The following is a 26,772-nucleotide window of genomic DNA, read 5'->3' as shown; positions in this document are numbered from 1 at the left end:
TTTTAAATTACAATGAAATAAAATGTAATTGCACACTTCGCGTTCTGCAGAGTTGCTTATATTTGAAATGTCTGCAAAGTTTCTGGAAGACCAAAGTAATCGTACAAATGGGTGTAATTTAATTTGCAGCCTATGGAGGTATAAATAATTCGTACACTACACAGTGATCGTATAAATGATCTCTGCGTAAATGAAGGTTCAGAAAACACCTTTAAGCTATTTGGTACGTTGGCAGGAACGGGTTTCTAGCAGACAGAAATTGGATGTAAGGCCACACTTAATCGCTTTCAGACATGCTGTATAACATCCAGCTCTGTAGCTCGGCTTTTTAAGAGGTGCTAATCACTGCGTATTTGATTTCATTAGTCTGCTTCACTTGACTTTTTCCTTCTGAACCAGCGTGTTAAAAGCCTTAAAACCAAAGCAAATCCTATTTATGCAACACATTTTTCTGTGTTTTTGTAATTGGATAGCTATAAAAATCTGTCCCTGCTAAAAGACATAATTTGTTCACAAGTTGTTCCTGTTGGTCTCTCGTTGCGTTTTCCAAGTGGCAGTACATAAAAATGTGCTACATTAGCACAGTTATGTATTTACAAAACGGGAAGCAGGGCGTTCTGAGAACAGATGTTTGGATATCACCAGGATGGGGAGATGTGTTTCTGTGGCGCTTTTGCAAACATCAGAAGTGGAACTGACTGTTCTGACACTGATTCAATCCATTAGGAGAGCATCTGAGATTACCTCCTGTGTTTACATGACCTTATTTCAGTTCTTCGTGTCGTAAATTAGGTCAGGAATCCTAACTGCGGTGGGTTAAGTTTCTATATCATAATATATCAACCCAAAAGGTGCTCTCCAGGGTAGGTTTTTTCACCAGCAGGGGAGAAAAGGCAGTAATTCTCAATTATGTGGCACCAGTGGAGAGGCAAAATGTACGTTTCTGGGAAAATGGTTAGCAATATATATTTTCACTGTAATAAAGACCGTGTTGGCATAGTGGTTTTGTGCCAACGTGTATGGCTATTTGAAATACAGCTCTGCGTTAAGGAGAACAGAAAAGCTGCACTCAGTGTTCTGGTGGAAAAGATGACATTTCCTAATGTGTTAAATCATGCGTATCACGTCTCTGAAGGCAGTGGATTAAACAAATACTTATGAAGGATGTCTTATCTTTCGCCTGTGAACTAATAATACGAACTCTGCCTTATCTGTTTATGAATTATATAAACTGTGCACCCCAGCAGCCTTATATAAATTATAATAAACCAGATAAGTCGATAAGAGCACAAAGTGCACACTAGGGTTGGGGTCATGCTGCAAAGTTTGAAACTGACTCATGGTTTTAAGCAGGCAGAAATCTGGGGAGTTTTAAGGCTCCACTGTCTGGACGCGGCCTGTTGGGGCAATGGGAGCTGTCTCTAATTGCAGAGCGCAGGACGGTCCTCTGAGCATCACAGACAAAATTGAATTTCTGTCCCAAAATGATGAGGAATGTAGGCTGGACTGCCTATGGCACAGGGAGGAAATGAGAGCCGAGAAAGGCTTTGGGCCATGACCTGTGCTGAGTAAGCCCAGAGAGCCAGCATGGCTTATTATTATTTATGAGTTAGTACGCACTGCGTATGAACCGAGGCCTTTTCTTCCTGGTGTGAATCAAAGCAATTAATTACAGCACGTGCAATGTGTAATTCCTTTTCACAGCAACAACCCAGCTCACAGATACTACCTCGCTACTGACCCCGTGACAGGAGATCTGTACGTTTCCGACACAAACACACGCAGGATCTACCGGCCCAGGTCACTCGCGGGTGCCAAAGACCTGACGAAGAACGCTGAGGTGGTCGGAGGGACAGGAGAGCAGTGCCTGCCCTTTGATGAAGCACGGTGTGGTGACGGGGGCAAGGCGGTTGAGGCAACTCTCATGAGCCCTAAAGGTAAACAGGAAGGGCATGATCATGCTTAATGCAGCAGCTGATACAAAAATGTGGTTTTGAATAATTTCTTCCAATGGGAAAGACCGCTGAGGAAGAGAGGTGCCAGAGAGCCAGGTTGATTTTATAGTCAATATTTGTCTTTCATGATTACTGAACGTTTTGAAATACTCATTTAGATTATGTGTTTGGCAAACAGTGGTAAAGTTTTAAAATCAGTGTTGCATGTGGTGCCACTTAACAGGTTTTCCAGGTTACCTTACATGCTCTCCAGTGAACAGCAAGTGCAGTCAGCACTATAGATTTCATACTGAACATTGCTTTGTTACGCAGAGTGAGTTTATGAGTTGGTTTACTACCCATTGCCTAAGAACATCTTTCCTGCCCTAAATTTCCACACTGTACATCCCACTTATGCCCTCAGTTACTGATATTATAACAGCTGGTACAATAAACTAACTTTTATTGTCTTCATTGAAGGAATAGCAATTGACAAGAATGGGTTGATATACTTTGTCGATGGGACCATGATCAGAAAAGTGGATCAAAATGGAATAATATCCACGTTGCTTGGCTCCAATGACCTGACCTCAGCACGACCTCTGACCTGTGATACCAGCATGCACATCAGCCAGGTAAGTGGGAACTCATTTGGAGAGCTGAACTGGGGCTGCAGGTGCAAATGCAGCTTTCTTCAACCTCAAAATAAAACTGGGTGGAGTGTATAACAACTATTTGAGAGCAGAAGTTGTAGAGAAAGAAACCTGTTCCAAGGGCATGAGTTGCAGTGTGTTCTCTTAGCTATAAATGCTGCTGTATTCAATTTTTCTGCCCATAAAGTTCAGTTTAGTTTAGAACAGCAAAACCATCAGCAGGAAGCATTAAGTCTAGTAGTAAATACTGGAAGAATGGCAGATATGTTACAACTCTATTGTCACATTGATGCTTTCTGAATTACTAGCATCCTTAGCCCACCAGAGTGAATGAGACAATATATACAATAGAGTTTTGGGTTTTTTTTGTCTCAACAAGTTTATGTAGGTAAGAAGGGATGTCACTAGTGCTGTGTTTAAAAATGGAGTACAGTACCGTGTTTCAGACTGGAAGGCAGTAAGTTATGTTTGCTATGCAAGAATAAAAAATGAGTGCTGCCTATAAAGACTAGACTTTGATATCTATCTCTATTTGTATTTATGCACTGCTGATAAAGAAAAGTATAACATTTATTGGAGGGGAAATCTGACCTGTGTTACAGTTCCAACACTGCTGTTCTTTCAATAAAATAGGTATCCTGACATCCTTCCCTTTGCTCCCTTGAAAATCTTTCATTTGCTGCATATATTTTCATATAAGAATTCTCATCTGCACTGCTTACAGCAAATGAAAAAAATCTTCGTGGCATTATTCAAGCTGAAGGTGAATTTGTTTTGTTTCATCTGCACTGGTTAACTGTAATGAACCACTTCTCTCTGCTAAGGTTCGTCTGGAATGGCCGACAGATTTAGCCATCAACCCAATGGATAACTCCATTTACGTTCTGGACAACAACGTCGTTTTGCAGATCACTGAAAACCGCCAGGTGCGCATTGCTGCGGGGAGGCCCATGCACTGCCAGGTTCCTGGAGTAGAGTACACGGTGGGCAAGCACGCGGTGCAGACCACACTGGAGTCTGCAACTGCCATTGCTGTGTCTTACAGTGGGGTACTGTACATTACAGAAACGGATGAGAAGAAGATTAACAGGATAAGGCAGGTTACAACTGATGGCGAGATCTCATTAGTTGCTGGAATACCTTCAGAGTGTGACTGCAAAAACGACGTCAACTGTGACTGTTACCAGAGTGGAGATGGCTATGCTAAGGATGCCAAACTTAATGCCCCCTCCTCCTTAGCTGTGTCTCCGGACGGCACGCTGTACATTGCTGATCTGGGAAACATTAGGATACGGGCTGTGTCAAAGAACAGACCCTTACTGAATTCAGTGAACTTTTATGAAGTTGCTTCTCCAACCGATCAAGAGCTTTATATCTTCGATGTCAATGGTACTCACCAGTACACTGTGAGTTTGGTCACCGGAGACTATCTGTACAATTTTAGCTACAGTAATGACAATGATATTACCTCAGTCACGGACAGCAATGGGAACACTCTGCGGATCAGACGGGATCCCAACCGGATGCCAGTGAGAGTGGTCTCCCCTGATAACCAAGTCATCTGGCTGACAATAGGCACGAATGGGTGTTTGAAAAGCATGACTGCACAAGGACAGGAGCTTGTTTTATTTACCTACCATGGCAACAGTGGACTTCTGGCAACTAAAAGCGATGAAACGGGATGGACCACTTTTTTTGAGTAAGTACATAAAATAAAGCCCCACGCTTTATAGTTCTGTTGAGCTCTACAGTACCACTGCAATACTGCTGGGGACTGGTGAGGTAGCTGTAATGATAATGCTTGGTAACAAAACGCACACAGAGATGCTTTCAGTTTCCCAGCCTGTCTACATCTGTCTTACTCTAAGGATTGGGTCTGCATAATTTTAAATTCATTATCTCCAATTTCAGTTTTATACATTAGAATAATTGTGAGACAACATCTCACTCTTGTCAACAAAGCTGTAATTCAGACAACCATGATTCTGTAGATTTGCATCAAGAACTAAATTTCCATCCCTTTAGCTCATTAGATTGACACTGTTCTGCAGCAAATACTGACAAGAAATCTGCTTCACTGCCGAATATTTTTTCTTCAATTTTCTTAAAGCAACAGCACGCCTTGTGGTCTTTTACGCAGAAAAAAACTGGGTGTGGGCTTTTATTTTTGAAGTTGTGAAAGGTTGTGTTTCATTGAGTGGCAAGTATCTGAGAAATGTGAGCCCTGGGGGGAAGTGTCATTCCTGTAGGAAAAAAGGAGGACATGGAGACCACCAGCAGTGTGTGGTATGCACATGCAAACATAAGAGATACTAGACTTGTAATTTTACCAGCCTTGGAAAAATCTCTTATATTAAATGTTTTGCCCCATGTGACAGTCATTAAGACACCAATGCCTGTTTGCAATAGCCAGATTAGCAAAAAGTTTTACAGAATCCACAGATGTATTGAAAGAGGAAGGTTGTGACAACGTGGTAGAACCTGACAGCCAGATACTGGCATTATAGGCAGCTTCATCCTCAAATGAATTGGACTACCAACTAATAAACCCAACAAAACAAAAATACAGCTTAAAATGCAATTTATTTCAGAAAAGACAGATATAAAATTAACAGGCTTTTTTCAGTCATCTGTCAATTGGAAAATACATGTATACTTAAATCACCTGAAAGACAGATACTAAGGTTGGATAAAAATGTGCCTATGAAGATGCAGAGTTAGTATGATAAGTGAAAGTGTTCAAGGGCCCTCCATTGAAGTACTTGGGATTACAAAGGGCATCGTGAAAATCCTTCCCCCCCCCCCCCCCTTCTTTTCTTCTATCTTTTAGATGAAAAGCAGTAGCAACTGCTGCCAAGGTCAGGGCCAAAAAAAAGCTTTCAATTCAACACACATGATAAAGAAAATAAAGTGCTGGTGTCAGGCAGTGGCAGCAAAGCCAAACATCTGTGTTCTGAGATAACTTCACGTTTCTGTCAGTGCGCATTTGGCTGACGCAGTGTGTGGGAAGGCTCTGAGCACCTGTATCTACTCTCCAACCTTTACATGTGCCCATCAGAGACACGAGAGCAGCAGGTGTTGCTTCACTGCATATTGTGTCCTGAAGTGGAGACACGGCTAGAAATGCTGATCCCTACCAGAGACAGCAGGTGGAATGGCATCGCTGCCAGTTTTAAGGTATTCTTACAGTAATCTGTAAATTGGCAGGGCTTGGGGAGTGGGCACGTTACCAAAGCATTAGCTCATGCCTGTAATATTTAATGGTGCATTTGTGCATCGCTGCACATTTTTTTAGGTCCTGGCAGGAGGACACAGAAGCACAGCAAGGATACATAGGAATGAAAAGCTGTTCAGTGGGGAGGGCGCATATTCTGTCCTGCAAGTTACCTGTGCCCTATACGCTCAGAGAACAAAGCACAGCTTAGGATGGGCTGTGAATACTCCTCCATTTCCACACAGTACACCAGGTGTTTCACTGTGACACACAGAAACCACCTGTTTCCAGTGTGCGAGTTGGGAAAGGCAGGCGGTTTGGGGACAGTGAAGTCCCTTACTGAAATTAAGGCATCTGTTGGGTACAGCAGGCACTTCAGATCATGCTGGTGTGCATACTGGATAATTGAGGAGCCAGAGTTCTAATCAGGGCAGTAATTTCTCACCGTGAGTGTGTGGTTTTTGTGTGCCTACTATAGTGCACTGCTGATGGCCCCTGAATGTACCTTAATAGCATCAGCAAGATTGCAAAAGGGGTAGATTTTATGTTCACTAGTAAATGTTTTATAGGTCTGTATTTTTCATCACAGGAAGAACTTAGGGTACTGCGTGTCAAGAAATACATAGTTATTTACTGAGTCTCTAAGCAGCCATCTTTCGCATCTGATCTGCTTTCATTTTGATTTCCTGGTCGGTGTTAGGTCCGTCCAGCTGGCTTATGCAGAGCCCAAAGGGCAGACCGTTCCCCTCAGAAAGTATCAGTATCATTTCCAAGTTCTGCTTATGTACTTCCTAAATACCTCAGACCAGAGTCTCACTGGAAGACTCAAGCCAAAATAATTACAGTGAGAGCTAAGCAGTTCCACTCACCCCAAATCCGAGGCTGTCTGAGGCTTTTGCAGAAGTAAAGATATTAATCTCCTCCCCATATCTGTGGCAAATTAAAATTCTGTTTAATTGCAACAAGGAAGAGTCAGATTAGACACTTGGAGAAACTTGTTGGTGAAGGCTGAGGAGCCCTGGGGCGGACAGAAGTGACCCCTTACCCTGTGCAGGCTGTCCTTAAGAGCAGATTAGACATCTTTGAGGACTAACTTAGGAAGAACAGATCCTGCCTTGGGGTAGGGGCTGCATCATCTGACCTCTCAAGGTCCCTTGCAGTCATGTTTTCTGTGATGCTCCATACGAGTTAATACCAAAAATAAAAAATTGTGCTGATTATGTAAAGCTACAGGGAATAAGTGGGAGAAAAAAAAAAAAGCACCCAGTTATTTTTCTTGCCAGAGCAGCACTCTCGAAAACATCCATCGGGCATTGCAGCTGCTTTTTTGCTTTTTGGGTTTGTTTTTTTTTGGTGTTCTTTTTTTTTTCTGACATAAAATCCCCATACACTAAATTTATGTCTGTGTACTTCCCTTTTGAAGAAAAAGCAGATATAAACAAGCCCATTCTGACATCTCTTATTCTAGGAGCAACAAACGTTGTTTTGACTTTGCTTTTCAGTGCTGATGATTTGTAATAGTAAATCTGACTTCGGCAGCCCTTCCAGAGCCTTCTGCAACCACTGCCAAAATGGAAACTAGGCTTATTGCATCAGGGCTTGCATTGGGGTGACACAGTGCACTTGTGTGCGTGCGTCTCAGTCCCAGCTTTTGCATATTCATGTTGGTAGGCAGCGTGGGCTAAAACGTATGCAGCTGAACGCTTCTCTCCTGAATAAAATGAACGCCTGGTAAAACAGAAAGGTTTCCCTAGGATGCCTGGCTAGGAATAAGAAATTAGGAGAAGAAATCTTTCAGACTTTCTTATTCTATTTTAGTAACAGCAAAATATTTCAGTTTCATTGCTGGATACATTTTCTTTTAATATAGGAATTTATGTATTTTATATACTTTATTCATTCTATATTGTTACTCAGCTTCTCAAAATATTTTGAGGAGGCAACAAAGTTTATATTCCGTGGTGAATTCAGACTTTCTTCCAACTCAGAGGCAAAACTTCTCAACTGTCAGAACATGGAATAGAGATGGCATTTTTCAGCTCTCACTCTGGCTTGGCTGTTTCACCATTTGGTCGTCCTGCACCTGTTTGAATGGCAGAAGTTACAGCAGAGTAAAAATATTGCATTTCTTGTGATAAAAAAATCTGGTTTTTAGAGCCAATCCAGTAATAGTTTTGCCAACTCCTCTCTTGTGCAAATGTGTTGTACCTCTGCAGCATGGATTCAGCCGAGTTCTCAGTGATGAAGGAGTAGATTTAAGACAACTCTTTTTATTTTCTTTTAGAACAACTTCTTAGTGAAAAGAAAGAATCTTGGAAGAAAAACACTCCATACCAAAAATTGGCAATCACTTCCCTGGCACATATTAAAACATCTTTTCATGATTTTCTGTTAGGGTTTCTCTCTCCCCCACAGATGAAGTCACACTAATATCAGATCCAAAAGAATTCTATTTTTTTTTCACTTCATCTGGACACTATATAATCTAGGTTTTATTTTATTTAGTCTCCACTTTGCCTAAGGGAAGGACTGACACAATGGCAATCTTTCCATTTTATGTGCTCTTTTAAATGAAAATTGCAAGCACTTGTAATCAGAAGTGAATAACCAAAGGGCCCTGCGGTGCCCCTAGCGGGAGGCAAACCCACAGCCTGCATTCCTGGTCTCCTCAAATGCCCTGCCATGCCAGCTCTGGCCAGCCAGGCTTTCAGTTCAGCTGAAAATGCTTAAAAACCCCACTGCTAACAGAGTGGTTGGTGATGCTTAAGAGGGCAAATTATTCCAGAACAGGGATGTTAAATGGAAGTCTGCATTGTCGAGGCTGTGGTGTTTGTTCCCTGGTGTTCCTGGCCCTCAGGTGTCTCCCCACTAAGGATGGTTTGGGACGGATCGAGACGACTGGAGCCACAGGGCATCTGCAGTTGTGCAGGGGTGAGCCGACTGATCAGTCCCAGAGAAAATAGATGCTGCAGTTCCAGGCATTTGCATTTTTTTCTGACTTGTGTCCGGTGCCTCCATTTCCCTGGAAGGTGCAGACTGTATGGGATCGCCTTCGGCTTTCTCTCACCCCTGTAGTTAATCTGAGATAACTTTGTTCCCTATACGGTACGTTATTTCCAGTAGCTGATCATTATCTCCTTCCTGTGTTCTCCCCCATTCACATCATCTTCCTTTTGGGAGCAATGTCAGCAGGCAATAAATATCTGATCCACACTAAGATGCCTCCTCCTCTTCCCTGCAATTTCACTCCCTTTCATCCATGTCTCTTTTTGCCTCCCTAGCCCTTCCTGTCCTACTAGGTTTCCAGATGTCCCTACTTTGTATCTCGCTCCTTCCCGTGTCTCCTGTCATTTTCTCTAAGGCGTTTAGCTTCCCTGCCTCCTCCTTTCCCAGAGGTGCTTTTCTTCTCAATCCCCTCCTGTAACTCTTGACAGTCCATCCAATCCTTCCCCGGGCGCTTCATGCCCTGAGCTCATTTGTCTTCTCATTCTTCTCCTCCCTCTCTCGCTCAATTCTTGTCTCCAAGGGAATGCAACAGAAATCAAAGAGAGTGACATTAGCAGGCAGAGCTCTTACAAGTTTACTTTGCTCCCACAGTTAAATTAATGAGCTTTCCAGCCATTCTGGAAAGGTGATGAAATTGTGCAGAATGTGAAATTATCCTTACAATAATTTAAGAGAGAGAATTGCAGGTGAAATCTATTTCCAGTGCGTGCTGCAGAGCATCATGCTTTACATATTATGCTTTTATTAAGAATGCATTCAGTGCTGTGGTTTCCTTAAAACTTTCTGATTCAGAGTAAGACACTGCCTCTGGCGTGAACTTGTTTAGTTTCTCCACGTACCAGACACATCATCTGTAACTGTCTGCATCAGGCAACAGGGAGCTGATGATATTTTGCAGTTTTTCTCTTGCTTCATCTTAATGGATTTCTTGTGGAGTCTGATTTGGAAATACTGAGATTTGGCCTGTAAAAAATCTGAAGAACTTCTACTGGGAGATTCAATTTAGAGAAAAGCAAATATTTAATCTTGATCAGATACAAATTATCTTCCAGTTAGTGTCAAATCAGTTGCTGCTTTATTGTATATTAGGATGTTTGCAATTCACTTTGCAATTTTAGCATTTGTGTGTGATTTCCTTTCAATTTGTGGGTGTTCATTTGTTTCTATTTGTGATCATTTTTTTAAATCACATTTGTGTTTCAGTACTTTGAGTATCTAAAAAATGACTAATGTCTTTTTCTCTTGCAATTTTTGGGCTTTCATTCAAATTTGGTTTTGTTTTCTTACAAATACCAGGACTTTGTACAAAAATTGCAATCTTTTACTTTTTTTCATCTACTCTAAACAGTATTCTCAGAATGTCTTTGGTTTCATAGCACTCTTTAGATACTGTTCTCCCTTTTACCATCAACAGCCTTCTGTACCTTCTGCTTTTACTGTTGCAGCTTCTCGCTTCATCCGTCTACGGTGTAGTGGCTATGAAGTAATTAACTATACTCTTAAATTAGATGAGTTTGTTCACATGATTTTCAAATTCCTGCACTGACTTTTGTAGCATTCTCTTGAGCCTCTGCGTGCAAACCATGTCTTACAAGTAAGCGTTGTGTCTCTAATCATTCAATATTATATTTACTCAAGCAACTTAATGCTTATTCTCTTCATTCTTAACACTTTTAAGTTTTTGGGGGAGATATTTTTTATATCCAGTCCTTGTGCATATGTTTCTTTATCCACACTGCCTATCCAAATCCAGTGTGCATTATGCGTATTTCCCTCTTAAAGTATATTTCAGGGACTGTCAGGTTCTCTGTTAATCAAAACTTGGTGTTTCTCTTCCTCTCAACATGGCACAAATTGAAACTCCTGTAGGCAAAACCTTCTCTCTCTCTCTTACACAGACCCATAGACACAAGGCTGGCCAAAAAGCCATGAGCATTTTCCTCTATTCAAACCAGCTAAATATTCCCTCTGTCCTAGAGAATTTATCAAGAAAAATATGTAGCTGATGCGTTCAATTTGTGTGTGGTCACAGCAAGTTGAAGAACATTACATGTTGTAAACCTGCCCTTAGTTACATCGATGACGCAGACACACAACTATCATTCATGCAGCATGCAATTTCTGAGGAGATCTTAGTGACAGCTGTGCTTGCTGTCCATACTCACCATACTCCTTCTTTAGATAAACTGTTAAGTAGCTTTTCTAATTTCTAACTTACAGGTCCTTTTGGTGGGAATAGATGTCATGGTCTCACAATTTCCTAATCTGTAACATAACTCAGTTCCACAGTAATTTTCATAATTCCAATGCAGTATACTGTTATATAGTACAGTAGGGCTATGCTGTCAGTGTTGCACACCACACTGCTGATTCAGACTCATCCTACTAAATAATGAAGTAGATTTTGAAAATCATCTGTACCATCATATATAAATGTAAAATTTTTCACTGAACTTGTCCCCTAATTGTTCTGATATCAACAGTAAAACTGTTTTACCCTTCTGTTGATTCTTGAATGTTTGCTATTCCTTGTCTTAAAACTAGGCTAAGTAATAAAAGCAGAACTGAGAAAACCACTGAATAGGTAATACTATCAAAATAGCAACCCTGAGGAGACGTATCAACATTATTACATCTTACATGTATGAGGAAGAGCGGAGAGCTTTGATTTCTGCCAAGAAAATCAACATATGATGTCTCTGTGGTTTTGGAAAGCACTTAGAAGAATAGTTCAGCAAAAAAAAAAAAAAAAAGTATTGTTCTTATTAATGACATAAATGCCTTGCATTGTCAATCCAATCAACTCTGATTACACTTCTGAAAGTATCCATTTCGCTTCTGGCTTTATCAGGAATATAATACCATTTGCTCAGTTATCCTCATGCTAATATTCTTGTCCCACGTTCGCTTTCTATGTCAAATAAAAGTCAGTGAGGCTGCAGCCAAGCTCCCCATCTTTCCTCTATGCTCACTTCACTGGAAGCCAGTGCACTGAGTGGTGAAAGGCAGCTGCAGACCTCATGTCAACAGCACTTTTCAGGCACGCTGTATTCAAGCACAGTCCTCTTGTTCAAGCCTCATCTTGTATCGTTTCTTTCCCCAGGCACTGCTTCTTTAATGCAAAGCACCATTCCCCTGAAATACCTAACTCTGAGGGAAGTCATTTTGGATTAGGTTGTAAAGATGGTCAGTCTTACTGAAGATTTGGTCGGCTATTATGCACACCGTTGTTTCAGTCTTTGTCCATTTTTTCCAATTCTTCTATGCTTTGTGTCCATCTGCCTTTCATATTTCTCCTTCGTGGGTCTCCTGCGGGAAAAGAGAGAGCAATTTTTTAGGCTTTTTTAGCCTGTTTTTCAAAGGAGGGAGGCTGTATTTACAAAGTCAGAAGGCTTCTACCTGTCAGTAATCAGTGGTGAATTTATTAATAAAAATTTAACATTTATTAACTTGAATTAACTCTAACTTACTAATCTAATGAAGTTGCTATAGTTTACATGGAAATTGATAATTTGGGTAGAAGGGCATGTCCTCACTGAGGCCGCATTGATGAGCTTCTTTGGGAGTGCTTAAAAGTCCTACCCAATTTCCTCCAAGGACGGGGCAGTCTGTCACTTCTGAAGTCTGCCCTGGGTGGGTCTGACTCATACACTCAAGGAACGAGAGTGCTATTCAAAATTAAGCACAGAACCTGCATCTAGCAATATTTTTACTATCCAGGCATTTTGCTGTCCTAAAAAAATACATACCTGTATAATTTTGATTTCCTTTTGCTAAATATTCAAACATAATGTAACTTACTAAGTTCATTATGTCCAAGTTGGTTATTGCGGCTCTGTAAAAACACTGATAATTTTTACCATAAAAGAGGAGGAAAAAGGCAGCAGTATAACTTATTTGTAAACAAAATGTCTGACTGAGACCTGCCTCTTTTTGCATGGAAGGCCTCAGCTCTGATACTGTAAGCAGACCTTAGAGCAAGGGCCAATCTGTCATACAAAGTGCATACACACCAACTTTTCTTCTGTTTGACAGGCTATATTCCAGTATTTATATCAGCAGGGCGCACTGTTTATCTGTGTGGTGATAGATGGCGTAGGGAAGAGGGGAGGAAGCAGCCTCAGGGAGCCCTGAGATCAAAGCTGCCACGCACAGGGAGCTGCTGAAGGGTGGGTGCTCACCCTGCACACTCAGAAAAACGTGAGCCCAGACCCTGTGGGCTGGTGGGGGGTGAGTTCCCATTAGAGGGAAGTGGAAAGGCAAGGAATGGGGGTTTGAGGTCTTACAGATAAAAGCCTGGCTGTGGGTCTGTGGCTGCCTGCCTGCTGTAATGTAGTCTCATCCTCATACAAACAATCCCGATACTACTGACCTTGGATCAGCTGCACTCCATTCAAAAATGTCAGAAGTGTTCAAAAGGGACTGAAGAACAACCACAACTTCAGGAAGCTGCTGTATCCCCAGGTAATGCCTCTAAGTTCAGTCACACCACCTGTGCCCAGCTGCTCCCAGTGCACCCATCAGCATACACCAGTCATTCTGTCTGCTTCTCAGAATGCCGGCGACCCTCACGCAACCTATTTATCCAGCCTCTTGTGTGTGTAAGTACTGTGTCAGAAATGAGATGGGAATACTTAAAGGATATAAATGGCAGGTGTTTATCACAGCAAACAGTGCAGTGTTAGAAGACTGCAACATCGCACAGTCTCATGATAGTTCCAAGCAAAAAGATTTGGCATTCTTCTGGCAAAAAGTAAAGATAAAGTCATCATGATAAACTCATGTATTGCTTAATTCACTGCAGAACACTGTTCTCCCAAAACAGCTGTCTGGAAATCATTTTGGATTAGGCTGTCCGAGTGGTCAATCTTAGGGAAGTGCATGGGAACTCATGCTTGTTCTCACTTTTGTGTGATGAAGTGGAAAATGAGCATCTTGATGTGGAGAGGAGCGAGCTATGGGGGGGGTAAGGTGTTGGTTCTTCACTTGGAACTCCTTTCTAACAGACATTTTCTGCAGTGATTGTGGTTTTAGAGTGTGTCTGTTGTTTTTCAGATGACTTACAGCTGTCAAGAATGGCCTATTTAGGTGAATTCTTTGCATGTCTAGTATACTGAATGCTTGTTTACAGAAAAGACTGAATTTTAAAGTTATGACAAAACAGAAACACAAAAAAGCCTCAAATGCTGCAGTAATTATGGGAGAAGGTGAAAAGAAAAACTGCCAATCACTTTCTATCTCAGGAAATTTCTTCATTAAACATGGGCTGAAACATTCATCATGACCAGCTTCCTGAGATAAAAGACCATCACCTGAATTATGTAACAAACAGTTGGATCAGACTATCCCAGATGAAACTGGGATGAAGACCAGGAAGCAGCAGTGAGATAAAGGGACAGGAGAAGGTGACCATCTGCTCAAATTTAGGTTTGAACTTTCTGATACTTTGTTGATCTAGAGAGGACAGAGAAATCTAGCTGATATTTAACAGACTTTTAGTGCCTTTCTAGCCTCTGTATGTTATGAGTTTGTATTTTCAGTCCAATTTCCATTTTAAAATCAAGTTGTAACAGACAAGTTCCTATCCAGAGTTGGATTTCAAGCTGCATTTTACTTTAGGTCCTCAGAGCACCACTCCAAGACCTATTTTCTGTGATTTTTATTTAGCTATATTTTGTTTGAAATCAGCTCCATCTCACTCCTCCTGTGCTTGAGATGGGATATGGAGAAGGTTGAGAGAGAAGGGTGAGAGGAAAGGAGGGGTGGGGAGGCAAGACGAAGGAGGATGTTTTTCACATACTTGCAGTTCTGTAAGATCGGTAAGAATACTGATTTTTTTTTTCCCGTGCTTAACAACTTTCCAAGCAAGAACAAAGAAAAAATGCCACCAGTATCAGACAATAGTTTTTAAAAAATCAAGCCGCTTGTCGTAACTTACAAGCCTACGTACATACATCAAATTGTCATTTTTGACATATTTGTTCCCTTCTTGCTATGTTTAAAAAAAAAAAAAAAGGAATGTTAGAAAGACATACAGCTATCTCATTGTTTATGGTTCCATTGGAAAAAAAAAGATCTACCTAATACTTACTTAAAAGTAAGTTATAGTTTAATATTTTGAGTTACCTGATACATTTATACTATGTGTTAACAAGTAAGCTGTTAGGCCTTTTAAGGTCAAATACACATAGTGCAAATAAAGGAATCTGTGCATGTGGTACTTCAATTAATATTATTTTTAAGAAGATGGATTATAAATGAGTAGTTGTGGATCCACCGATGTATGTATATCATTAAGTGTACAGATAAAAAAAAGGCAAAATTGTTTGTTTATCCATGCATGTGTAGATTATTTTCAGTTTGTTCATTCTTAGCAGGATTATTCAGTCACTCTTCAGATAAGTAAAAAGCAAAAATGCATATCAAAATTGGGAAAGCAACTCAGAAATGGAGCGAAGGGGAAAAATTATAACATTATAATGTTGAAGGTAAGGGTCTCATCCTCTCTTCTGACAGCCCACATAATGGTTAAAGATGGTTGGAACGGAGCTACCAGTAAGTTGTTGTGCTCAGTTTTTAAACAGTGAAGGACAGGAGACTTCCAGACCAGTGATGAAACGATAGAGAAAGGAATGATATACAGACTGTGTTTTTGTTTCCTCTTGATCAGTTCAGGATGGCCATTTTGTCACTGGTTTAGCAAGGCAGTGATAACCAATCCAGGTGACTTAGGGTGGCTTCTCTTTTCTGCTGTTTTCAAACTGTGAAATAACTTTTGGGAGGGACAATATTTGAAGTATGTTATGAGAGGCTAGATACAACTGAAAGAAGGTATTTGCAAAATGAGAAGCATTATTTAACAGTCCTTATTCTAAATGTGAACTTAATGGCCTCAACAAGCTCAATGAGACATTTCATTGCTGGGTTAGGGTAGATTTTCTGTATGGATCAACACAGTGATTATACACCTAAACAAACCCCACAGCACGCTGCTCTGTGGAAAGTGAACTTTAAACTTCCTGTATTCACCCACCAGTAAGCAGCAAGTTGATATTAAAGGCTTCCTACAAACACCTTGAAACAAGTAGGGTAATGTTCTGTGAAATTTCTAACCACTCTTGGTAATTCAAGATGCACAGAGGAAATGCCTGACGTATGCTAAGTGAGTATGTAACAGTACTTTTCATTCCACTGTCAAAATTATACATGTCTGCATTATTAAATGCATTCATGCCTCATTTCTCTAATACTGTACCCCAACTAACAGTCTAATTCATAACCAGCCTTTAAATAAATACATGATATACATTTGCACTGTATGTCTCGTTATCTGAAATGTGCAGAAACCAGCATGCCTTGCTCTTAAACCTGACATGTTTACAACAACAGAAAAAAATATATATTTTGTTATAGGAATATGCTTCAGAGGTCTCTAGAAAAAACAGCATCAGTCATAACTTAGCTATTGGCTTTAGCAGCAACCTTTACTATACACCGCATTTCTGAAGTTCCCTATTTTATGTTGAAGTAACTTCCAATATAGAACATTAATAATGCTCTGCAAGTTGGGGTCGAGCTAAATGTGCTCCAAACTAAGAGGTACCTCACATGAAAAACAAGACTGAAATAAAGAAAGTAGGACATTTCCATCTGTGACAAGGATTACCAGGAAGTTATCACTGCAAAATGAAAAGTGTCCTACATTGACTAGAACAGAAAAATGGTCTAGGACAGAATGTAATTAAAACTAAAGAAGATGAACAATGGAAGAGAGACCTCCAGCAGGTGAAGAGCAAGAGGTCAAGAATCTGGGAAGCTGATAATCATTATCTCTGCAAATTTGTCACTGCAGAAGAGGAAAACTAGCCAGCAGTGGCAGTTCATCCTAAGGAAGGAAACAAATTTGATCTAAAGGAAAATTCAGCGAGAGGTGATGGCCCTGTCCTTACTTCTGTCTTCTGAAGTTACTGGCCAGGCAAGATCATTGAGTTAATGAGTGAAATAGGGTTTGTAGGATTAAAACACGTGAGGTAATGCCCAGTATGCAATTTCTGGTTTAGGTTCCTGAAAAGCTAATGCGCTACCTTCTCTTGAGAAATGTAAGAGGTTGGTTGAATGGCTTTGCCTCTCACAGGAGACAGGTCAGAGGGCTCAGCAGTAACGTGTGCCTGGGCTGTGTTTGGATGAAAAGATCAAAGAGTCTGTGAAATGCCAAATATAGGTGCTTGCCCTATAGACTTTATGTCTCATTCCTTTTAGGGCAATTTCAATATTAGAACACTAGACAGATAAAAGAAATCTCTTGGTCTAAAACTGACAAACTTGGATGAATAAATTCACCTTGGCAGCCGAACGCAAGGATATTTGGATGTAATAAGAAAAATGGCACAGGAATGCCCAAAGGTATGAGTGATGTTGCTATGTTGAGCATTGATAAGGCTCTCATTGTGAGCAAAAAGATATCAAGTATAAAAGTAAGTTTAGTATTCAATGTGCTGTGAACGGGATGAAGGGCACACATTACAATCCATCACAAAATGGAGTATATAGTAAGTTGTAAAAAGACCTATTGCCTTTTTTCTGTTCCTGGCTATAAAGGTATGAGAAATGCTGTTCTTACCTTTCACATCTCATTATGTTTTACTCATCCTGCACTTGGATGCCTGGATCAACCAATCACAACTGTTAAGATTCTTTCCACTTTCAGGATGTGTTTTTAAGAACATGAGTGAGTAGCATGAATTTTGGTTGATCTTTGAATTCTCCCTTCTGCAATAATATTAGCTGCTTATCTGAGACTTGTGATGTGGTTTTATGTATTTATGAAAGAAGAGACCAGTTCAGGATCTATACGCATAAAGTGAAAAAAAATAATGTGGAAGCAAGAATGCATAAAACAAGAATAGCAATGATCAACGCTGCATGCTGTAGTGAAGCCACACTACTGAAAGCTACCGATGCATTTTGTTTTCCAACGCAAGTGCTGTACTGAGAAATATAACTTCTCATAAATATTGTGATTCAAAGGGTGAAAAGTTCTCAGAGAAAAATCTTACCTTTTATGGCTTTAGGAAGCGTTGTTCAAAACGAAAACTGGCACTTGGCTCCTGGAATCAAAGGATGCAAGTAGCTCCCAACAAGATAACTTGATACTATTTTCAGGCATTCCTCTGTAAAGTGGAAAACAGAAAAGGACACTAATTGGAGAATGTATGTTCTCCTGGGAGTTAAAGAGGGAAGTTGTGTATGAAAAGAAAATAAATTTATGGAACCAAAGGTCATTAATGGGTTTGCAGTCAAATTTATGCTCGAGGAATGTTGGTATGTTTGTTTCAGTTTCTTGCATAAAAGCAGTATCTCAGCTTGCCAAGTCTTGTACGTGAAAGAGAGCCAGAATTAGGGATAGAAACACCCTGAAAAAAAAAGAGAAAAAAAAAAAAAAAGAAAAGAAAAAAAAAAAAGAAAAAAAAAAAGAAAACTTTTATCTTGAAATATACTTAACTTCAAGAAACAAGTTTTCCCACTTGATTTCCCTGGCTTGCAGAAGGGTTTCTGATTTTCAAACATTCTTTTCTTTTTCCTGTTGCTAAGCAAAAGTCTCTCATAAACAAAGGAAATCAACTGTGTTAAAAGGATGAAAATGACTGTGTGCAAAAAGCTGTCATGTATAGAGTAAGCAAACTGGAAAAAAAACATTTCTTAACCTAATCCTTTCAGTTACAGCAATCCGTGCAGTGCTCATGATGTTCAGAGAAAGTAAGTGTACTGTGGGTTAAAGCCGTTTGGAATTAATTCTCCCAATTTAAAAATGAGTTTCTGTAGCCTCAGTGATATGCTTGGAGTTTTGGGGATTTTTTGAGGGGTTTCTCTTTCAAAGGGAGCAATTTTGATAATAATTATAAGTATGAAGTTCTAAGCACATGTTGTGGATCTGCAGGGTCGTGTTATAGGGATTTTGGGAAACTAAAGCTTCCTTTATCTTCCTCTTACATAGTTGTGGTATGGATGGGCAGCTACTGACGGCAAATACGTCTTAGGTGGGCCGAATCACCCTTTAGATGTTTTTCTCTGTTGCAGATACAGAGAGACTATATTTGTTAACTGGGAGCCTCAGTAGAACACCTAATCTGATGAATCTAGGCTGTCATACTGGAAGAGCTAATCTCAAAGGCGGCTGTGTGACCTGAAGCTTACACAATGCCTCGCCTCTGAACTCTAAGACTACAGTGGGTTTGAGCATGCTCTTGGTCTGATGTTTGAAAAACCTGATGGAATTATGCCATCATACTTGCTTGAATGTCAGAAAGTGCTGTACTTCTGATGGGATCACTTCCTTTGTCTTGTTTTTCACATACACAGAGCTGTGCATATCTTATCTGTGGTAATAATAACTGGAGTATACCTAACAAACACAGCACATGAGAAGATATGCTTTAGAAGTCCTAAGTCTATTTCAGTAACAGGCATTGTATCTACCTATTCATACATAAATGACTGTATAGTTATAAGTTTAAAGAAATGTCAGCAAAGACAGAAAATGCATCTCCTGCATGGCTTGTGCCACAGTTCTCAAGCTATGATCCACAGGAAGCTAACGAGTTGCACACGATATGATTTCCAGCTACAAACAGCTTAAGTAAGTAGAATAAATATTACCCAAGATCCTTTCTCTGAATAATACAAAGGATGTTAAGTGCTCAGGAACGGGAGTGCAAGTGCTCTGCCTGATCAGTGAATAGGAAGGGCCAAAGGAAAAGTCTGTTAAAATATCCTTTTTATGAACGCTTCTGAGAATTCCTACAATAACAGCAAAAATTTATTCTGGTCTTAGGGACTGAGTGCAGAATGATATAGAATTTAGCACTAATACACTCCCTTTGAAATGGTGTGTCAGTTGTGCAGTGGGATCTGGTCACACTTCAAAGAATAATATGTGGAGCTGAGGATCCATCTGTTTGCTCTTGCTGTCACCATTGAGGCTCCTGTATGTTAAACAGTCTTTTGACTGCTTCAAAGCATGCTTGAAGGCTTTGCTGTGCCTATCCCATGCACAAAAAGTAAACGTGCCTTAGCAATATTGAGTAGCTGGTATTTTGATTCGTCTTACTTGTAAATGAAAACAATTTGTTCCATGCCATGTATCACTTAGGAACTTTTTTTTTTTTAAAGCTATGATAGTGAGGGCCGTCTGACAAATGTTACATTCCCAACTGGAGTTGTCACTAACCTTCACGGGGAAATGGAAAGAGCCATTACAGTGGACATCGAATCATCCAGCAGAGAGGAGGATGTCAGTATCACTTCCAACTTATCATCAATTGATTCCTTCTACACCATGGTTCAAGGTACTGTATACAAAGGATTTCTCAGATACTCACCTGAAAACTGCTTTCTCATAGTACAAGAGGCTCAAATCAGAAGCTTTAGAGGCCTAATGTTTGGAGGAAGAGGTGATACATGAAAAGATCTGTTCAGGGAAGGAAGGAGGTACAATAAAACTGTAATTAAATGTTTCCTAACCAAATAACTTAAGTGAGATTCGGGCTTTAAAATAATACATGAAATTCCAGCAGCCACATCCTAACAAAAGTCAGTAGTCACAGCAGGCACAGGATGAGACAAAAAATGTCTAATCAAGCAGCAGAGAATACATTTTGTGCCATACTCTAGAGGTGGGATTTTTCTTAAGTGTTTAAGTGAATTCGAAGATATGTCCCAAAGGCATTTCTGTTCTCCTGTGATACATGTGTATACGATACAGATGTTGTCATTTCTCTCACCCCTGGCTTTTATTTCCAATGTGTCTGTAGGTAAAGGTGTTACATGCATACAATGTATAAGGAGTGCAGGACAAAGAAAGACTTAACACGTGTATGTTTCTATTTGTTTTTTTGTTTTGGTTTTCTTTTGCATTTTCAGATCAGTTAAGGAACAGCTACCAGATTGGCTATGATGGCTCACTTAGAATCCTGTATGCCAGTGGCCTGGATTCACACTATCAGACAGAGCCGCATGTCTTGGCCGGCACTGCCAATCCAACAGTGGCAAAGAGAAACATGACTCTGCCAGGGGAGAATGGGCAGAACCTGGTGGAGTGGCGATTTCGGAAGGAGCAAGCCCAGGGAAAAGTCAACGTATTTGGCAGAAAGCTTAGGGTAAGTATGCAAACAGGCATGGGTGGTGTCTACTGCATTCTCACTTAATGAAAGATAAACACATTCTTGTAGATATTACTATCCAACAGCCACAGAATATTTACCATAGGTAAGCTTAGTGTCAATCTGGAAGCTGTTGCGTTTATTACTTTGTGTCTTCTTCCTTATTACTATTTTCTGTAAAATCTGCACTGGCTTTAGCCTGCAATGTCTTGAAAAGAATAAGGATAAAAAGATGATTTTTAGATTTGCCTTCACTTTTTATTTCCAGCGCTGAACTCACATACCTGATTTTAAATTGTTTTAAATGATTGTACCATAAGCCAGCAAGGGCCTAGAGTTTTCTTTCTTTGCAATTTTTAATAAAAATTGTACTAATACTTATTTCTGGTAGAGAGAGTTCAACTGCATGACTGTGTATGACATATTCCTCTAACATATGTCTTTACCATCTTGTTGGCATTTCTTCTTCCTATATAGTGAGTGAAATGTAAGTAGGAAGCAAACTGATTTATGACAGCCATTTGGTAAAGACAACATAGATTAAGTATTTAAAATAGAATTGCCAGGAAACCATTTCAAGACTACATTGGAGGTCTGACATATTAAGACTCAACTCAATTGTTTAAAATAAGGCCTAAGCAGTATATCAGATAAAGGTAAATAATTTCAAACCACTTGACTTCTAAGATAGTAACACACTACTTTTAAATTTAAAATTTTTATATTTTCCTTTGGGAAGGAGAGAATGCTGTCATGCATCTTACATTTCTACTACTTGCCTAATTGATTCTTCTCCAGGAAGGAAGGATGATTAGATACAACAGCTGCTGCTTAAGAACAACATACTTGTATCTAGCTATGGTAGTGGGAAGAGCAAAAGGAATCCATGCTTACGAAGCTCATCCTTATGGTTCTGGTTCATAGTTGTTTCATTACATAACAAGGTGATAGAGTACATCTGTCAATTCATTCTTGAAGGAAGCCTACGAAAAAATAAAAATATTGATTATATTTGGTTTTGGCACTGAAACAAATTTCCATGAGCCCAATTGTAAAAAGTAAAGCAAAATTCATCGAAATACTAAGGAGGTTAAAGAAATGTCAAGGGAAACTCTGATTTGAAAGAGTTGAAAGAAGAGGTGGGAAGCATCTAACCTGAGAGGGAGGAAGTGAAAGATCATAAATTAGTATAAAATAGTAGTAATTAAAAATGTATATACAAATGGGAGAAGTAGAACAAGCAGAGAGCATGGAGTAATAACTGATCTACCAAAAAAAAAGGGAAGATTTTTTCAAAGTAATTTACATAGGAAGAAACAACAGAAAGGTTGCTCAAGGTGGGGGGGGTGGGATGTAGGAAAACAGAAAAAAAAAAACAGGATCAGAAAGAATACAGGTAACTCACAGAGTTCATCATTTCCATCTACAGATACAGCAGTAACATTTTGCTGCAAAGTAAACAAAAGTAAACAAAAAATAATGAAAATATGTAAATGTACTCATATACATATATATATATATGCGGTATCATGGAGTGCACTCGGTGGTACTCTCTTGGGTTTCTGTTTTGTATTTATTACACCCGCTACTAGTAGTCTTTTATTTAAAAATATATATATATATCATTTTTTTCCCCATCCCTTAACTAATAATTCTCTGTCAATCTAACTTTTGTTCAAGTCTGTTCCATGCTTGTTGTTGCAGAGGACTCTGGCAGAGGTGCTGGCACTCTTCCTCATGGAAGGGCTTTTTTAGGGCATTTGTACTGAGGCCAGACAGATCTTCACTCTCAGGTGTCTTAAAGGAGCTGGTATGAGCTCTGTCTCAGGAGGTGTACATAGAGATGACACGTAACATCCAGCAGAGAGCTCACAAGAAGGGTTTTAGCACTACCTTCAGAAAATTTTCAAGCTCCAAGCCTTGAAGAGGTCTCCAGATTTCAAATAATCTCTTAAATCTCCCTGCAAGGCACAACAATATACCCATAGTCCTCATGGGGAAATCACTGTCTGATTTCATGCTTCTCATTGAAGCACTAGAAATAAAGCCAGGAGTTAAAGCAGACCAGGGTAAGTAGACACTGTAATTAGTGAAAGAGTAGAACAGTATGCAGGTGGTGTCAAGAGACTTGGTTTGGTGTCATTAAGTGTTTATTCATTGAAAAATTCCTAAGTTACTCTATCTCATAATGAAGCCCAGAATTATCAAATATATTTGGAATGCGCTTGTCTTAGACACAACGCAAACATTCTTAACTTTTACTATAGAAGCATTTTGGTAGCCAAGCTATTGTTAAAAAATGCTTCAGTTGAAGGCAGGACTTCAACTGACATAATTATTCTAGTCCCCTACAGTCCAATGAAAGAAACTATGTCACCAAAACTGCCACCTGTATCACCAGATTATGCAAACACAGCTAGTTTCACCAAACACTCAAGTCTGAATGCAGGAGCTCTGTCAGCAGATTTTGGAAGCATGAATCTGGCTATAGAAAGAGGCATTTCCTTTCCTCTTGTATTCTGTCCTTACACAGACCAGACAGATGGAAAGTGAGAATCAAGGGATGTTATTATCCCATTTAGCAGATAAGGCAGTGAGACAGCTAGATTAAGTACTTTGCTGTAATTTACACCGGAAGGATGTGCTCAGCCAAGAAATTATCTGCAATTGCTTGGACATCTGCCTTAACCATAAAACCACCCTTCCCTCTTTGCCTGTTAGGAAATCAGAAGCGCCTCTTCACCCTTCAGCATCTAAGCCTGAAAGGCTGAGAAGAAAGTTATTAAAAATCATAATTAAATGTAAAACAGGGAAGGGAAAGAAAGGGAAGAAAAATATCGGAGAAACAAAATGGACAGAGAGAGGGAGAGATGACTGCAGGCATGCATGGGGAGAGGCTGAGAAGTAAAAGCCAGAGATAGATAGACAAGATTTAAGTATAAATTTAGGCAAATGATCAAATATAAGTGTTGAAATATTTAAACAAAAAATACCTGAAAGATATTAAAAAAACAATTAAACAACTTTCAGCATCAGTCTTCTAGCATTAATTTTTCACGGTGTATTGAAGTAATATTTGATGGTTAATGTTAATGGTTAATTCACAAAGCAGGAATTCTGCATTAGATTTTTTGTGTTCTTTTCTTAGTTTTGCATGCAAATACGGTTTTTGTTCTGAAATACTAATAGTGCAATGGTTGTCATGCTAGTGATTTCATACTAAAAATGAGCATATCAACATAAGTGATGTAGATAAGACCGATAAATAGGCAGACAGGTATAAGCAGAACTGAGTATTCAGTGGAGGTTTTTTTGTATTTGTTTATAACCCATCTCCAGCACTTTAATACCTTTTATGCTACTAATAAAAAACCCAATTTATATTGGTCCTTCTTTTGGAAATATATCAGCCTCTGGGTAAAGAACCAAAATCTATGGTATATGGATATTTACCATGCAGGCCTAAAAATGCAAAAAAACCTCCAGCCATTTCTTTGGTCAGGTATCTATTATTTTTTTCTTTGTTAAATGTTATTTAGCCATCTTTCTTCACCTCTTTAGTATGTATGCATCAAGTACTTGAATAGGAATTTTTAAAAATTCTCAATACATATAGTTATGTCTATTTGTCCTCTACCTCTCGTATGTTAGCAAGATGCAGCATTTAAAAGTCTTAGTTATCAGTGTTTCACCCTTATCTAGAATAACTTTAAAAGGGCAAAGCAGATACTGAAATGGTTTGCAGATGAACAAAGAAACCTAGAGGTCTGTTAGAGAGCACTAAAAGCAGTTAAGAGAGGATGAGCAGAGAATTGCAAAGATGCCAGTGTGGGAAAAGAAAATCAGACATTTTCGTTTCATGCATATAAAAAATGAAAGCTGCTTCAATGAAACTGGAAGTTAACCTAAGTTAAGATACTGAAACAGCAGGGACAGATTCTAACGTAAAAGTGTTACATATAACTGTGTAACTATCCACCATCATAGCTTACATGTACTGATAAAACAGTTTTCAACATAAATATTCCTATTTCAGATTCAAATTTGTAAGTGTTTTTCAGTGATTCTGTAGTCTTCCAGTCACGTATGGCTTTAACTGGTCAGTTAACTGCGCAAAGGACAGAATCCTCTACTGGGCATTTTGGCCTCATAGCACGTTGCATCAGTGGATGGTATACTGTTTAATTTCCACCTGATCTGAAAAGGGGAATGCCTATGTTCTAAAAGCTATTTGTCATAACTTGAAAATTAAATGTGCTTTTGAAGATCTTAGTTTTGTATTTACACTTTTGATAAATACCTGCTGTGGAAGATTGGTATTCAGTTCTTTCTTAGAGTATAATTGTTATGAACTTGACCAGCAATTGCTGGGAATATGACTGAAAAGTTTACTAGATAAAATTTAGACTGCTCGCAAAAGAAGTAATTTGTTCTCCAAAATGGCACTGTTTATTGCAGAAGCTTTCAGTGTGTATCTTTCAGTATTTTCTTAACATTGACTAAGTGTCAATAAAAAAAACACAAATTACACCAGGTTCCTTCACAGAATGGACCTGTTTAAAATAGATGCTAATGTAGTGCGTCACATTTATATTAAGAAGTTGTTAAAATAATTTATATACACAGCAAGTCAATCACTGAAAATGGCACTTAAATAATTGCTAGCATTTCCTGGAAATAATAGGTAGCAGATGTATGTGATTTATTGTGTCCTTTTGTTTGTTTTAAAAAGGTTAATGGCAGAAACCTCCTTTCGGTTGACTTTGATCGAACCACTAAGACAGAAAAGATCTACGACGACCACCGTAAATTCCTGCTGAGGATTGCCTATGACACGTCAGGGCACCCAACCCTGTGGCTACCAAGCAGCAAGCTGATGGCTGTCAATGTTACCTATTCATCCACGGGGCAAATAGGCAGCATACAGCGAGGGACGACTAGTGAAAAAATAGAGTACGATGGACAGGGAAGAATTGTGTCTAGAGTGTTTGCTGATGGGAAAACTTGGAGTTACACATATTTGGAGAAGGTAAAGAACAACTGAGGTTTTAAAAATGCTTTGATTTTGCTAAAATAATACAGCATCTGACTGCTCTGTGCAGTCCAAACAGATATGGCAGAAGCGTATTTGGATTATTCTAAGTATCAACATGTGGTTCCTATGGGAATGTTTTATAAAATAGATAAGCAGCCTTGCTTTAGGTGACTTAAGAATTGATGACTTTTAAAATCATTTAGGCCTAGACTAACAAGCAGCATCTACATTTACCTTTTATCTTAACTGTTAAAATAAGGTACAGGAACTAGATCTCTGCAACGTAAGTCAATTGAAAATCATCTATTTGTAAATTCTTCACTGTTGGGTTTTTTTTCCACTATCAAGAAAAGCTCTTGTTTCTAGATAGTTAAAGCTGTCAGTTTACGCTTGCTCTTTGCTGTAGATAGAAAAAAACAGGCAAAAATCTGGAATCTTCCTTATATATAACGATATCTCAATGAGAAGTTCTTCCTCTAGAAACAGCTGTGAAAATCTCCCTTCTGAGATCTCATGCCTGCTGTGCAAAAGCAGAATCCATTTCTTTGTGGGATTTAAATGTATTTCTATTGAATCTGCTGCTCGGCAAATACTGTTTACTAGACATTACAGACATAATTTAATCAAGACCTACGATACATAATAGCCACACATCAGAAAAATGTCAGAATAATCCCGGGTGGCTCCTTCTGATATAAATAATCAAACAATTGTTTTGCCTATGTCTTAAGCACTTATGGAACAAGAACACGGTATTCAGGGATCCCAGGCT

General features: G+C 39.3%; 1 protein-coding gene across 5 annotated transcripts in view; it reads left to right on the top strand.

The window, feature by feature from the left end:
* Positions 1 to 26,772, top strand: part of TENM3 (teneurin transmembrane protein 3) — a 583,022-nt gene that overhangs the window by 544,432 nt on the left and 11,818 nt on the right. For all 5 annotated transcript variants that reach the window (XM_090138907.1, XM_090138906.1, XM_090138905.1 and 2 more), the window contains 6 exons: positions 1,705 to 1,937; positions 2,415 to 2,569; positions 3,412 to 4,286; positions 19,977 to 20,152; positions 20,727 to 20,962; positions 25,698 to 25,994. In XM_090138907.1, the coding sequence (XP_089995033.1) occupies positions 1,705 to 1,937; positions 2,415 to 2,569; positions 3,412 to 4,286; positions 19,977 to 20,152; positions 20,727 to 20,962; positions 25,698 to 25,994 (1,972 nt within the window). The remainder of the gene's footprint in view (positions 1 to 1,704; positions 1,938 to 2,414; positions 2,570 to 3,411; positions 4,287 to 19,976; positions 20,153 to 20,726; positions 20,963 to 25,697; positions 25,995 to 26,772) is intronic.

The sequence above is a fragment of the Phasianus colchicus genome, chromosome 4, assembly GCF_987193195.1.
Source record: "Phasianus colchicus chromosome 4, bPhaCol1.hap1.1, whole genome shotgun sequence".
Classification (NCBI taxonomy): Eukaryota; Metazoa; Chordata; class Aves; order Galliformes; family Phasianidae; genus Phasianus; species Phasianus colchicus.
The sequence above is the reverse complement of the archived record's forward strand: the minus strand, read 5'-3'. Positions and strand labels throughout refer to the sequence as shown.